Source organism: Glycine max, chromosome 11 (assembly GCF_000004515.6).
Source record: "Glycine max cultivar Williams 82 chromosome 11, Glycine_max_v4.0, whole genome shotgun sequence".
NCBI classification, from domain to species: Eukaryota; Viridiplantae; Streptophyta; class Magnoliopsida; order Fabales; family Fabaceae; genus Glycine; species Glycine max.
Window position 1 is genome coordinate 6,085,132 of NC_038247.2, and position 14,696 is coordinate 6,099,827.

General features: G+C 35.5%; 2 protein-coding genes across 2 annotated transcripts; both read left to right on the forward strand.

Moving 5' to 3' along the window:
- The first annotated feature begins 1,873 nt into the window (after nucleotides 1–1,873).
- Nucleotides 1,874–10,498, forward strand: LOC100812506 (DNA-directed RNA polymerase II subunit RPB1). The gene is made up of 15 exons (XM_006590674.3): nucleotides 1,874–2,174; nucleotides 2,323–2,586; nucleotides 2,843–3,142; nucleotides 3,237–3,395; nucleotides 3,541–3,702; nucleotides 3,827–4,047; nucleotides 4,132–4,273; nucleotides 4,357–4,692; nucleotides 4,793–5,079; nucleotides 5,557–5,815; nucleotides 5,907–8,947; nucleotides 9,212–9,283; nucleotides 9,452–9,505; nucleotides 9,607–9,710; nucleotides 10,132–10,498. The coding sequence occupies exons 1-14, from the start codon at nucleotides 2,091–2,093 to the stop codon at nucleotides 9,707–9,709; spliced, it is 5,484 nt and encodes a 1,827-aa protein (XP_006590737.1). The 5' UTR covers nucleotides 1,874–2,090; the 3' UTR covers nucleotide 9,710; nucleotides 10,132–10,498.
- A 1,475-nt stretch (nucleotides 10,499–11,973) lies between these two features.
- On the forward strand, nucleotides 11,974–12,587 carry LOC100813956 (uncharacterized). Its single transcript, NM_001254004.2, has one exon. It carries the CDS (start codon nucleotides 12,001–12,003, stop codon nucleotides 12,457–12,459), a length of 459 nt encoding a protein of 152 aa, NP_001240933.1. The 5' UTR covers nucleotides 11,974–12,000; the 3' UTR covers nucleotides 12,460–12,587.
- Nucleotides 12,588–14,696: the final 2,109 nt, after the last annotated feature.

A 14,696-nucleotide genomic window follows, 5' to 3' on the forward strand; every position in this document is an offset into this window, starting at 1 on the left:
CTGTTCATAAAAAATAACTTATATAAAGAGTCAGCTACACATTGACCTCTCCCCTTTTTGTATGTACCAAAAGAAATAGTATCAGTATATCTCAGCATGGCTCTACAATCCTGCAAAAAAGTATCTAGAGATATGTACAATTCTGGTTACTTCTCTTAGACCAGTTGCTCTGCAACTCCAGGCAATCGTCTCAAAACAAACACTTTGTAGCAATAGTTGTTGCGACACCTTTTGGTATTTTGCTTATCTCTTGGTTCTAAAACTTTGATTTTATATGCGTTACTCACATACATATTTTTACCGTCTCAACATTCAAATTCAATGCCACAGGTGTTTCATTTAGTCTCTATCCCGTTAGAAGTAAGGCATGCCATTGTAGCGGAGTGCCCTCGTGGCTCTGTCTAGCACATTGGCCTTGCAAGCTTCAGGTCAATAGGATAAATTGCAATGGAATAATCAGTTGTAGAATAAATGGTTTCTTTACTTAAAAATAACTTTGCAAGGCGCAATTCTAAAATTTTATTTGCTCTTGAGAAACAATCTCAAATGTAATTTGGTTCAAATTAGCGAGTTATTTGTCCAAGATAGTTTGTAGGTCCCGTTTCTATTTCTTTGCTTGTTGGGTAAGCTTCTATTCATTCATCTTGTCTTCATAAATATATATCATGTCATTGTTAATTCTTGATACTACTACATACTAATTTTGAAGAAAAAACAAACACAAAGTGTGAATGAAAATTTGATAAACTACATTAAATAATCTTATCTTCTTAAACTACATAGATCAAATAAATAATTTCATCTTCTTAGATGTTACTTTTTATTATTAACATCATAGACACATAAGATACTTAATTGAAGAGAATAAAACACATGTCAAATCTTTTTATTTAGGATTCTTTTATTAACCTCTATGACAAACATTTTTTTCCTTTTGTGGGCCAGAACAATGTCAATTAAAGTTGATGCTTAGGCAAGTAAAATGTTAAACCATGAGATAAGAGGGCATTTTTCTATAATCTCAAACTCAAATAGTAAGTATGATTTTTTATCTCTTAATTATTGAGTTTAATTCAAGTTTAAAGAAAATCAACATGAACCATTAGACGAAAAGAATTAAATCATTATAAAAACATTACACAAAACCCCGTTCCTGGAAGTTCTTCTATTGATTTCCCCCAATTTAAATACTTACTTTTATTTGAACTTGAAAGTCAACTATTTTAAATCTAATTTTTTTTATCCAATTAAACATTTATTGTTGAAATTCAATTTAAATTATGATAAATTATTAATTTAAACACATAATCCCATTGGATATGATTTTTTTCATATTTTTATTACTTCATAACGAATTTACACTTATAATTATTCCAACACTTATAATTATTCCGTATCGATCATTTAAATCTTTTAGATAAAATTGTTAAGAACTTAACACAAACAAATAGATATTCAAGGATATAGTCTTGTTTTAATTAGACAATTAAAATTAATATCTTATAACTCAAGATGCAAAACCTCTTCTTTAAAAAAAAAAGACGAAAACATTGAATTGCATGTGTAAGTAGGGTTTAATATTTTATTTAAAACCAAAATTTTAAAAAAGTATATGTTTTAGAACGCAATTAAGATCAAAAGTAACATAAATAACAATTTATACTTTAATATTACAAAATAAAAACATGAATGATTGTTTAAATTTGGGAGAATAAATTAGAAGAATATAGGGAAAAATACACGGAAATTTTATAGTTTGGCTCGTCTTAAAAAAAAAAACAATAGTCTGGCTAAAGTTTGCACGCAGTGCACGGTAGCATATCTGCGCACGATACGAGGGCTCTCCGTCTATATATAAAGCACTAGGGCACTTTCTTCTCCTCTTGTTTCGCGAGGAGAAATCCTGTGACAAGAGAGAAGGTCCTTTGCAGCCGATCTCTTCTAACACTAGTCATACCACTCCATATTTAACCGAGAAAATTTGACAAACAGAACAGCTACTTATCTCTTTAAACTTAATTTAAAAATTTTCCCTCGTAATATCTTTCCCTCCGAAACCCTAGAATTTCGTCACCACCACCACCACCACCATGGATATCCGATTCCCTTTCTCTCCGGCGGAGGTCGCCAAAGTCCGCATGGTCCAGTTCGGAATACTCAGTCCTGACGAGATCGTAATTTCCCCTACTCTACTATCCGATTCCTTCACTTTAAAAATTCTCAATTAGAAAATGGGAATGGGATCGAGTGTTTCTTTTTTATTTTTATTCTTTGTTGTACGTGATGTTGATTGATTGGTTTGTTTGTGTGCTTGCTTTTCAGAGGCAAATGTCTGTGGTGCAAATCGAGCACGGGGAGACTACGGAGAGAGGGAAGCCGAAGGTTGGAGGATTGAGTGACCCTCGGCTTGGAACCATTGACAGAAAGTTGAAGTGTGAAACTTGCACGGCGAGTATGGCTGAGTGCCCTGGCCATTTTGGGCACTTGGAGCTTGCTAAGCCAATGTTCCATATTGGTTTTTTGAAGACCGTCTTAACTATAATGCGTTGTGTTTGCTTCAACTGCTCTAAAATTCTTGCTGATGAGGTACTATGCGAGCGAGCAAGCTTTACATAATACCGACTTTATTAGCTGTTTGTGTCTTTGTGGAAATGATAGTACGAGAATCCGAGTTCCATTGGTTGTGATTAGTGGTCAATTGGATTTTGAACTGTTTTGAGTTGGTTAAATAGAAGGGAGGAGAGTGGAATTTGTTATCTGAATTCTTGCTTAAATTTGTATGTTGTAAGTTTAGGAGAGTGATATGAAATTGTTTTTCTTTAATTGGTTGCGTTCTGTGCAGAATGATCACAAGTTTAAGCAAGCTTTGAGAATCAGGAATCCCAAAAACAGGCTAAAAAAGATTCTGGATGCTTGCAAAAACAAAAGCAAGTGTGAAGGGGGAGATGAGATTGATATTCCCGGTCAAGATACTGATGAGCCTGTTAAAAAGAGTCGTGGTGGCTGTGGTGCTCAGCAGCCGAAGATTACTATTGAGGGGATGAAAATGATTGCAGAGTATAAAGCACAAAGGAAGAAAAGTGATGACCAAGAACAGCTTCCTGAACCTGTGGAAAGGAAACAGACTCTTTCTGCAGAAAGGGTGATTGATCTAAATTCTGAGTTATAGTGTGATCACTTTTATGTTCACTGTTATAGAATCTGATGTAGTTGGTGACTTGTTATATCTGTTAAAGGTTCTTGGTGTTCTGAAAAGGATAAGTGATGAGGACTGTCAGTTGTTGGGCTTGAATCCTAAGTATGCCCGCCCTGACTGGATGATTTTACAAGTTCTTCCAATTCCTCCTCCACCTGTGAGACCTTCTGTAATGATGGACACATCCTCCAGGAGTGAGGCAAGTGCTTTATGGCACTGTTTTATGTGTTTTTGGTTATTACAAGTTTTGCAAGTCTTTTTATTTAATTACAATTTGCTTTCATCATATTGACTGATATCTTTGTGTTATATGCTGACTTTTTTTTGTCTCTGTTGCTTTGTAGGATGATTTAACTCATCAACTGGCCATGATCATCAGGCACAATGAGAATCTGAAGAGACAGGAGAGGAATGGATCTCCTGCGCATATTATTTCCGAGTTTGCTCAGTTATTGCAGTTCCACATAGCAACATATTTTGATAATGAGTTGCCTGGATTGCCAAGGGTATTAATTGCATTTAGACTCTAGCATTTAATACTGATATATACGATGCTTCCTTTAACCTTCATTGAATTTTTAGTTTTTGATAGTGCATAGAGTAATTGCTATTTATTTGTTTATTTTACAGGCTACTCAAAGATCCGGAAGGCCTATCAAATCAATATGTAGCAGGCTCAAGGCAAAGGAAGGCCGGATTAGAGGTAACTTGATGGGTAAAAGAGTTGATTTTTCTGCTCGAACAGTCATTACACCTGATCCAACGATCAACATTGATCAATTGGGAGTACCGTGGAGTATCGCATTGAACCTAACATATCCTGAGACTGTGACTCCATATAACATTGAAAGGTTGTATTTGGATATGCATTTCCTATTGCTATTGGTGCATTCTCCAAATTTTTTTAACAGAAAATATTTGAAATGAGAAAACAGGTTGAAGGAACTTGTTGAGTATGGACCCCATCCACCACCTGGAAAAACTGGTGCCAAGTATATCATTCGTGATGACGGACAAAGACTTGATCTCAGATATTTAAAGAAAAGTAGTGATCACCATTTGGAGCTTGGCTACAAGGTACTGTTTTTAAACAATGATAATATTGTTCTTTTTGGTTTTCTCTTAATTCCTTCTAATAGTTCTTAATGTTGTGGTTTTAGGTTGAGCGTCATTTGAATGATGGAGACTTTGTTCTCTTCAATCGTCAGCCCAGTCTTCATAAAATGTCTATCATGGGGCATAGAATCAAAATCATGCCTTATTCTACTTTCCGGCTTAACTTGTCTGTAACTTCACCATATAATGCTGATTTTGATGGGGACGAAATGAATATGCATGTTCCTCAGTCTTTTGAAACCAGAGCTGAGGTTTTGGAGCTGATGATGGTGCCTAAATGCATTGTGTCACCACAGTCAAACAGGCCAGTGATGGGAATTGTCCAAGATACACTTTTAGGATGCAGAAAAATCACTAAGAGAGATACTTTCATCACAAAGGTTATATTTAGTGAATTTTTCTATTGCTGCAGTTTAGTTCAGCCTCATGGTTCTTGTACAAGCTGTTTAGATCTCTGATAAAAACTTCTTTTTTAACCAGGATGTTTTTATGAACATATTGATGTGGTGGGAAGATTTTGATGGGAAAGTTCCTGCTCCTGCAATATTAAAGCCAGAACCATTGTGGACAGGGAAGCAAGTTTTCAATCTCATCATTCCTAAACAAATAAATCTAATTAGATATTCTAGCTGGCACAGTGAGAGTGAAAGGGGATCCATAACCCCTGGGGATACCATGGTCAGAATTGAAAAGGGGGAGCTACTTACTGGAACACTTTGCAAAAAGACGCTTGGAACATCTACTGGAAGTCTCATTCATGTGATTTGGTATGCAGCTTCAGTATATAATGGGCTACTTGGTGCTATAACTATCACATGGTCTAGGGAAGGATTACAGGTCTATTGTAGGCTGACTTACCTTTCATTTGCAAGAGGTTGATTCCACAATTAAAACATGTGACATCTTAGTCACATGGAAACAACTCTAACAGTTGCACCAATGCTTTCCTTCAGCTTCAGTATATAGTATAATAAAAATTATATAAATATTTCTACCTGAAATTACTAGATGAATTGGATCATGTAATGGTCAATCTACCTATACAGCTCAGCCTCTTCCCAAGGAGAGGGGTTGTTTTCTATTGATCCAAACTTCAACTGTCAAGTAACCTTGTTAAATAATTTTATATTTTAATGTTATGGAGTGCTATCTGATAATAGTTGTGAAACTTTGTGGCTCTGGAAACTGTTTCAATCAGTTCCTTTCTTCTTCGTTTACGTCACTGAAAGTCTACTTGAATACAGGGAAGAGGTTGGCCCTGATGCTGCTCGGAAATTTCTTGGTCATACTCAGTGGCTTGTAAACTACTGGCTTTTGCAGAATGCTTTTAGCATTGGAATTGGTGATACAATTGCTGATGCTTCCACTATGGAAACCATAAATCAGACTATTTCAGCAGCTAAGGAGAAAGTGAAACAACTTATTAGGGAAGCTCAAGAGAAGAAGTTGGAGGCTGAACCTGGTCGGACAATGATGGATTCATTTGAAAATAGAGTGAACCAGGTATTTCATTTGGATTGCTTGTCACATTGTTATATTTATTAAAGTTTTCTTTTGGGTAAATCTGACGAATTTTCATATTTGACAATTTTAGACTCTAAATAGAGCTCGTGATGATGCTGGAAATAGTGCTCAAAAAAGTTTATCTGAGAGCAACAATCTGAAAGCAATGGTGACAGCTGGTTCCAAAGGAAGTTTTATCAACATTTCTCAAATGACTGCTTGTGTGGGCCAACAAAACGTTGAGGGTAAGCGAATTCCATATGGGTTCATAGACCGTACATTGCCTCACTTCACAAAAGATGATTATGGGCCTGAAAGTCGTGGCTTTGTGGAGAACTCATATCTACGTGGACTTACCCCTCAAGAGTTCTTTTTCCATGCCATGGGTGGTAGGGAAGGTCTTATTGATACTGCAGTGAAGACCTCTGAAACTGGGTACATCCAGAGACGACTTGTGAAGGCTATGGAGGACATCATGGTTAAATATGATGGGACAGTTAGAAACTCTTTGGGAGATGTCATACAATTTCTCTACGGAGAAGATGGTATGGATGCTGTTTGGATTGAAACACAGAAGCTGGATTCCCTTAAAATGAAAAAAACAGAGTTTGACAGGGTGTTTAGGTATGAATTCGATGATGAAAACTGGAAGCCTACTTACATGCTTGAGGAGCCCGTAGAAGACTTAAAAACCATCAGAGAGTTTCGCAATGTGTTTGAGGCTGAAGTTCAAAAGCTTGAAGCTGATAGATATCAACTTGCAACCGAGATAGCCACTACTGGTGACAGTTCTCTGCCACTACCTGTTAACCTGAAGAGACTTATCTGGAATGCTCAGAAGACATTTAAGGTTGACTTCCGAAGGCCATCTGATATGCATCCAATGGAGATTGTGGAAGCCATTGATAAGCTCCAGGAGCGGCTTAAGGTTGTTCCGGGTGAAGATCTCTTGAGTCAAGAAGCTCAGAAGAATGCTACTCTCCTGTTCAATATTCTGCTCCGCAGCACTTTTGCCAGTAAAAGGGTCTTGGAGGAATACCGGCTTTCTCGTGAGGCATTTGAGTGGGTAGTGGGAGAAATAGAATCAAGGTTCTTGCAGTCCCTTGTAGCCTCTGGAGAAATGATTGGCTGTGTGGCAGCACAATCAATTGGTGAACCTGCCACTCAGATGACTCTCAACACTTTCCACTATGCTGGTGTCAGTGCAAAGAATGTTACTCTTGGTGTTCCTAGGTTAAGGGAAATCATTAATGTGGCAAAGAGAATTAAAACGCCTTCTCTGTCTGTGTACTTGAGATCAGATGTTGGTAAGACTAAAGAGAGAGCCAAGAGTGTGCAGTGTGCTTTAGAATATACCACTCTCAGGAGTGTGACTCAAGCTACAGAGGTGTGGTATGATCCAGATCCGATGAGTACAATAATTGAAGAGGACGCTGATTTTGTGAAGTCCTACTATGAAATGCCTGATGAAGAAGTTGCTCTTGAAAAAATTTCACCTTGGTTGCTTCGCATAGAGCTGAATCGTGAAATGATGGTGGATAAGAAGTTGAGTATGGCTGACATTGCAGAGAAGATTAACCTTGAATTTGATGATGATTTGACTTGTATATTTAATGATGACAATGCTGAAAAACTTATTCTTCGTATCCGTATTATGAATGATGAAGCACCCAAGGGTGAGATTCAGGATGAGTCTGCTGAAGATGATGTTTTCTTAAAGAAAATAGAAAGCAACATGCTGACTGAAATGACCTTACGAGGTATCCCAGACATCAATAAGGTTTTCATAAAAAATACTAAAGTTCAGAAGTTTGATGAGAATCAAGGTTTTAAGCCTAATGAGGAATGGATGCTTGATACCGAAGGTGTCAACCTTCTAGCTGTGATGTGCCATGAAGATGTTGATGCGACCAGGACCACAAGCAACCACTTGATTGAAGTCATTGAAGTTCTTGGTATTGAGGCAGTTCGGCGAGCTCTTCTGGATGAATTGCGTGTTGTCATTTCTTTTGATGGTTCTTATGTCAATTACAGACATTTGGCTATTCTTTGTGATACCATGACTTATCGAGGGCATTTGATGGCAATTACACGTCATGGTATCAACCGAAATGATACTGGGCCAATGATGAGATGCTCATTTGAAGAAACAGTTGATATTCTGCTTGATGCCGCAGTATATGCTGAGACTGATTACTTGAGGGGAGTCACTGAAAACATAATGTTAGGTCAACTTGCCCCCATTGGCACTGGCGAATGTGCCTTGTATCTTAATGATGAAATGCTGAAAAATGCCATTGAGCTCCAATTGCCTAGTTATATGGATGGTCTTGATTTTGGTATGACTCCTGCCCGTTCCCCAATATCTGGAACTCCATATCATGAAGGCTTGATGTCTCCCAGTTATTTGTTGAGCCCAAATTTACGGCTCTCTCCAACTAGCGATGCACAGTTTTCACCTTATGTTGGTGGGATGGCATTTTCTCCTACTTCATCTCCTGGTTACAGCCCATCATCCCCAGGCTATAGTCCCTCATCACCCGGGTACAGTCCCACTTCACCCGGATACAGCCCCACGTCACCCGGGTACAGTCCCACGTCACCTGGGTACAGTCCCACCTCTCCGACTTATAGTCCTAGCTCTCCGGGATATAGTCCTACAAGTCCAGCTTATTCGCCTACCAGTCCATCCTACTCTCCCACATCACCCAGCTACAGTCCTACATCACCCAGCTACAGCCCTACATCACCCAGCTACAGCCCCACCTCTCCCAGCTACAGCCCCACTTCACCAGCTTACAGCCCCACTTCACCAGCTTACAGCCCCACATCTCCTTCCTATAGTCCGACTTCTCCTTCTTATAGTCCAACTTCACCTTCCTACAGCCCTACATCACCCTCTTACAGTCCAACATCTCCATCATATAGTCCTACATCACCTGCTTACAGCCCCACATCGCCTGGATACAGCCCAACCTCACCCTCATATAGCCCAACCTCGCCATCGTATAGCCCTACTTCCCCTAGTTACAATCCACAGTCAGCAAAGTATAGTCCTTCGTTAGCATATTCTCCAAGCAGTCCGAGATTGTCTCCATCAAGTCCATATAGTCCCACATCACCGAACTATAGGTGAGTAATTCTCTGGATTTTTTAATATTTATTTTCGGTACTGAATGTGATATACAGAACCTTCAAACACTGGGCTATGCCAAAACAATGAATCTCTTCTTTCCCTTTATTTTTAAGTCAAGAACTTGGGTTTTTGGAGGAACCTCAACCTTTTGCAATAGGAGTTATTTTACTTTGTACATTCCATATTTGCTCAAGTCCTGTGTTTTTCGTTTCTCAATTGCATATTTACTCCTAGCATATGTCTAATTTGTTATTTTCCAGCCCAACGTCGCCATCATATTCCCCAACATCTCCATCTTATTCTCCATCAAGCCCAACATACAGTCCCAGCAGGTAAATTAACTTCATTTACTGTCCTGCCTATCCTTTGAACAGTTTATCTCATGTCTGTGACAAGAATAGTAGTAGAATTGTAGACTTTTTTATTCTCTTTTCTTTTTATTTGTTAAAATTTAAGAGTTTTTAATATGTGACTTATTCATTTTTTTCCCTTTTATCTAGCCCTTATAATTCTGGTGTGAGCCCAGACTATAGCCCAAGTTCGCCCCAATTTAGGTATATGCATATATACACCTCATTCTTTTAACATAATTGTATAGATGGAAGGTATATTGCTGAGCACGGTCTGTGTTATTTGTCTGTTTGATCATTTGCAGTCCCAGTACGGGTTACTCACCAAGTCAACCTGGTTACTCACCATCTTCAACCAGCCAGTACACTCCACAAACTAGTGACAAGGATGATGGAGGCACTCGCTGAGGTAAACTAACAGCTCTGCTGAAGCGCAAATTTATGACTAAAAGTTTTTATCTTATTAGGTGGAGCATTTATGATCTAAATAGTTCAGAAATTCTTCACTGGAGAAATGTTGACTGAAAAAAATTCCTGATTCTCCTCCATCTTCTCCTATTGGTTCAAAATTGTGAAATGAGGGTCTATTTGGCCAAAGTTCTGGTAGTGGCCGGAAACTATCAGATTTCTAGAAATCCCCATATTTTAATGAAAATTTGCTGTTAATTTTGGAGGGGGGGAAATATGATTTAGATTTTGGACTAGAAAACTTGGGATGGCTGTAAACAAGTGGTATGCATTTGGCATTTTCCTAATGTATTGAGCATGTGAAAAAGTTCTCAGTTTGAATTTTTAATAGAAAAGTACCTAAGTCCGGTGAAAATGTTCAGGACAACTTGAGGCTGGACAGAGGACTTATGCTATGCTGGGATCAGACATTGAGCTGTTCGAGGGCTATTAGTTTGCATTGTATTAATCATCTGTATCATTTGAGTCTCTGTTGACAATGTCTTCGGAACAGTTTGTCGAAGTATGAATTCAAATTCTGCTTTGTACTTGAACCTTTTTTGAGGCATGTGTTGTGATTGGTCATCCTCTTAAATACATTTATTCAACATGTGCATGTAAAGTTTTGAGGATGATATTGATCACTATAAAAATATACATTTGTAATATGTTACATCGGTTCGAATGTTGAACATAAACGATATCCGGACCTACTTATAATATAAGGGGTATAATCTGGTTCATCTTAAATTTGTTCTTTAAATATGCGGCTCTTATGTTATGTAAGGTCATTACATAGGAATTCGGATTCGTTTATGGCTAGGAGCAAATGAGTAAAATGACGCCATTGAACATGCAAGTTAATTATCTCTGCATTTATTCTATAACACTGCTGATACCCCAACCCACCTTTTACGGATAAGGGTTTTCTAGAAATGCAAGAGCCAATTGCGAATAAAGAAATTATGGTTAAATTACTCAGATTTCAGCAAATTACATCTCAAAGAATATTACTACTAAAAATACATCTCATAAAAATACATAGCAGGATGAGAAACCTTAGATTAGGCATCAATTATAATTAACATAGAACAAATAAAAACCATAAATCGATTTAAAATACAAACCGTAGATTAGAGAGGAAATGCATAGATGAGGAGAGAAAGACTAACCAAAAAGAAACAAGTGAGAGCTCGAGACGATTATTGATCTCTTGTTTATAATAATTTTGTGATCAATTATCATTTAGAATGAATTATAAAAAAATTTATATCTATCATACTCTATAATGATAATAAGTTTTTAATTTTAATTAATGATTTGTTAAATTAACAATTTAATAAAATAATAAATATGATAATGAAATAAAAAAATATTTTTTTTACTAACATTAACATAACGAATTGACTTTTGGCCATACATATCTATAATATTCGTGAATTGTCATAAATTTCTAGTATCTGAATTTAATTATTACTGGAGGAAAAAAAACATTCAATAATATTGAAATATATGATCATTTGTGAAAAAAAAAACTATAACCTTGGGTTGGAGGATCGGTACTCTATCAGCACTTTATGCCTCCTCACACTCATTAAAACATTCTATAATATTGAAAGATATGATCATATGTGAAAAGCTACAACCTTCAGTTTATCAGTACTTGTACTTCATACCTTTTCACATTCCTCAATAACGAAAATTGGTACTTAATTTACTCCAACGCGTTATATTCTTGCATTAAAACTGAACAGTACAAACTTCTCAAAAGACAAAAAGAAAGGAAGAAAAAAAGAATCATACTCTAACGAATTCCAAAATTAAGACCTCATAGATAGGTTGTTTTTTGTTCAGGTAATAACCTCATAGATAGTTTGATACTTTAATTATGCCCAAAATTTCACTTCCAAACAAGTGGACAACGTTAGTGTCACAATGACGCATCAATCTATGAAAGCACGACCAATTCCAAGCTTCATAGTTCATAGCATAATTTTATAATGTGCCGGCAACTCAAGCATGCTGCAAAAAACTTTTCTTCCTCTATTAACTCTACTGCAATAGCACGCCACGCCGCACCATATACGATATCGATGTCAACCAAAATATTTTTTTAATTAGCCTCCTTTGTTTTTTTTTTCTGGTTAGATTAAATTTTAATCATGAATCACACCTTTCATGTACCTCATATGGTCCTTTATATATCATATGTTGTATACTCTAGCATCGCCCTTGTTAATTAGTGTCTCAAGATGGAAAAATTGTTTCAAATTAAACGCAATTTCTTGAAGTTTCTGACAAAACAACCTGCGGCGGCTTTAGTAGTGGCCTTTCAGAACCCAACCATGATGAGTCCATGTCGATCACCCGCACGTATGGTTTCGATAATTCCGAAGGAAGCGCGAAGGAAGCACAAGGGCGAAAGCTTCAGCGCCAGAGAGCCCACATCGCCCACAGTATCGTGCATGGGCCAAGTTCAGGGCAAGAAGAAGAAAAAGGCCCGGAAACAGAAAAGGGCCCAGGCCCATAAGGATTCCATTGGTGAAAAGAAGAAGATTTTGCTTTGGATTCAGAAGGGAAGTGATGAGGGGCGAAAGCATAGGGTGTTGGAAGAGAAGGCAGTGGAAGCCCCGTCATTGAATACGATGAAGAAATTTGCTAGTGGGAGAGGATCTTTGTATGATTTCGATGTTAAAATTGCAGAAAGATGAATGAATGTCTTTCACTTTCATTGGCTGTAAGCAAAAATAATAATACAGTACATGTTTTTTTTTTCTATCAATAAACTTGTAAATTGTGTTTGAATTTTTAAAGATGAAATGAAAACTCACTTATTGAATTGGAAATATTTAATAAAGTTAACTGTTGAAAGTAGTTCGTAAATGTAAAATTTTGATACAATTATATAAATTTATATATTTAGTGAAAAAATATGTTTTTAGGTAAATATAATTTTAAGCAATTATAATTCATTATTTTATTAATTTTGAACTATTATTGAGTTTTTAATAGGAAAAATGAGTTACACGCTTTTAATTTAGTATAATACAATTAAACAACTTCTAAGTTAGAGCAACAAATTTGTATATCAAACAAGTTTGCAAATTGATTAAATAAATTAGAAATGACTTCGAAGTGGGGCTTGGGCCAAAATCAATACAATAAACCCAACCCAAAGCACCTTGACGTACATGATCTGACATTTATCTGGGGACAATTTACACAACAGTCAAATTATTGATACACTCAGCATGGACAATTTCAATATTATTTTTATGTAAAATTGATATAGGTTCGTAAGGTCAAAATTTTAAATAATATATTTTAATCTTATTATAATTAATTTTGATCTACTAATATATTTTTTTACGTATATAAATTTTAAATAAAAATCATAGGTTTCATAAAAATTTATATATGTAAACAAATTAATTATTAGATCAAAATTATTTGTCACAAAATTTATTATGTAAATTTACATGTGCATTAATTATACATTAGAAATTTTAGTGTTATATATAACGACATTAATTATTTTATAACATAATTGACCTATTAGCTTAGTTGGTTTGAGCATCATGCTAATACCTGAAAGTCACATACTCGAATCCATATGTTTATGTAAACTTACCGATTACAAATCCATAAGCTTACTCTCACATATTATGAATGTGTGTCAGCTTTATGAAATGACAATATTAAAATTGCACGTCTTGTGTCTAAGTATACCAGCATTTTGACTGGTGCATAAAACAATTGCCTTATCTAGGTTAACATGGAAATGATGCCATCTCGCTAAACACTTTGTGAGTTGTTAAGCACACCAGAACCTAACTTATTCTGAATCGAAGCCAACACCTTGTGTCTAGCCCTCATAGTATCTATTAAACCTTCGATGAACATGCAGCATAAAATTGTCCAATCGCATTTTGAGATGTAATGTTTCATTAGAAGATTCCATGCACTCCGCTCATCGTGTCAACTATGACTTATCACACCAAGTATTTAGAGAAGATTGTAAAACAATTATTGAACGTTAATTTTGGATGAAGCAACAAACATCCTATGGATCCCTGCATTTTTATGTCAAGATGTGACTGCTAATAACCACCGGCCATGATGATTGGAGCAATAAACATCTTGTACAAGACCAAATGTATAATTTGACCTAAATTATGTTAATTATGAGTGCAAAAATAATTCTAGACTCGTAAGTATTGTTTTTAAATAATTTGTGACTATCATTAGGTTAAGATTATTAAAAACGTCAATTTTAAATTGATAAAAAGACTAAATTGATTAAAAAAAAAAAAGAGACTAAATTGATTATAATTTAAAACAAAAAGGATTAAATTATTATTTTTTAAATGATAAGGGATCAAATTGAATATAAAAAAAATAAGACAAAAAATCAAATGTGTTGTTTAGCCTAAATTATATTATTCATATATTATTATTTTTTATATTAATTTTATTTCTATTGACAAAGGAAGCAACATTAAGTGCATTTATATTTTTTTAATAAAATAAAATAAAATGGGAAGAGAGAGAGAGAGAGAGAGAGAGAGAGAGAGAGAGAGAGAGAGAGAGAGGAGGTTAAATGTAAGTAACTGGTATGAGATGTTCAAAGTTGAAAATGAAAAATGAAATAGTTTGTAGAATGAGTTGAGAGGCAAAAAAAAGTCTAAATGAATATGAAGACCAAGCTAAAGTGCCACCTTTGTTAATAGTTATATATTATGGATTATATTATTATTTTATCTCATATTTTTATTTCATAAATTCTTTAAACACATTTCTATTAATAATTAAATTTATTAAAAAACATAAAAAAATTCTAAATTTCATTTTCTATTTTGCATATTGTCACTTATGATTATGATTTTATAGTTTTTAATTTTTTTTTCAAAGGCAAAGAAATTTTATTGATAATCACAATTCCAAGCAC

Bases quoted from the DNA above. Each gene is read 5' to 3' on its own strand.
- LOC100812506 (XM_006590674.3), top strand. From the start codon at position 2,091: ATGGATATCCGATTCCCTTTCTCTCCGGCGGAGGTCGCCAAAGTCCGC. The intron at 3,703-3,826 runs GTATTAATTGCA...TTTATTTTACAG, and splicing joins AGTTGCCTGGATTGCCAAGG to GCTACTCAAAGATCCGGAAG. The intron at 9,506-9,606 runs GTATATGCATAT...GATCATTTGCAG, and splicing joins CCAAGTTCGCCCCAATTTAG to TCCCAGTACGGGTTACTCAC.
- LOC100813956 (NM_001254004.2), top strand. From the start codon at position 12,001: ATGGAAAAATTGTTTCAAATTAAACGCAATTTCTTGAAGTTTCTGACA.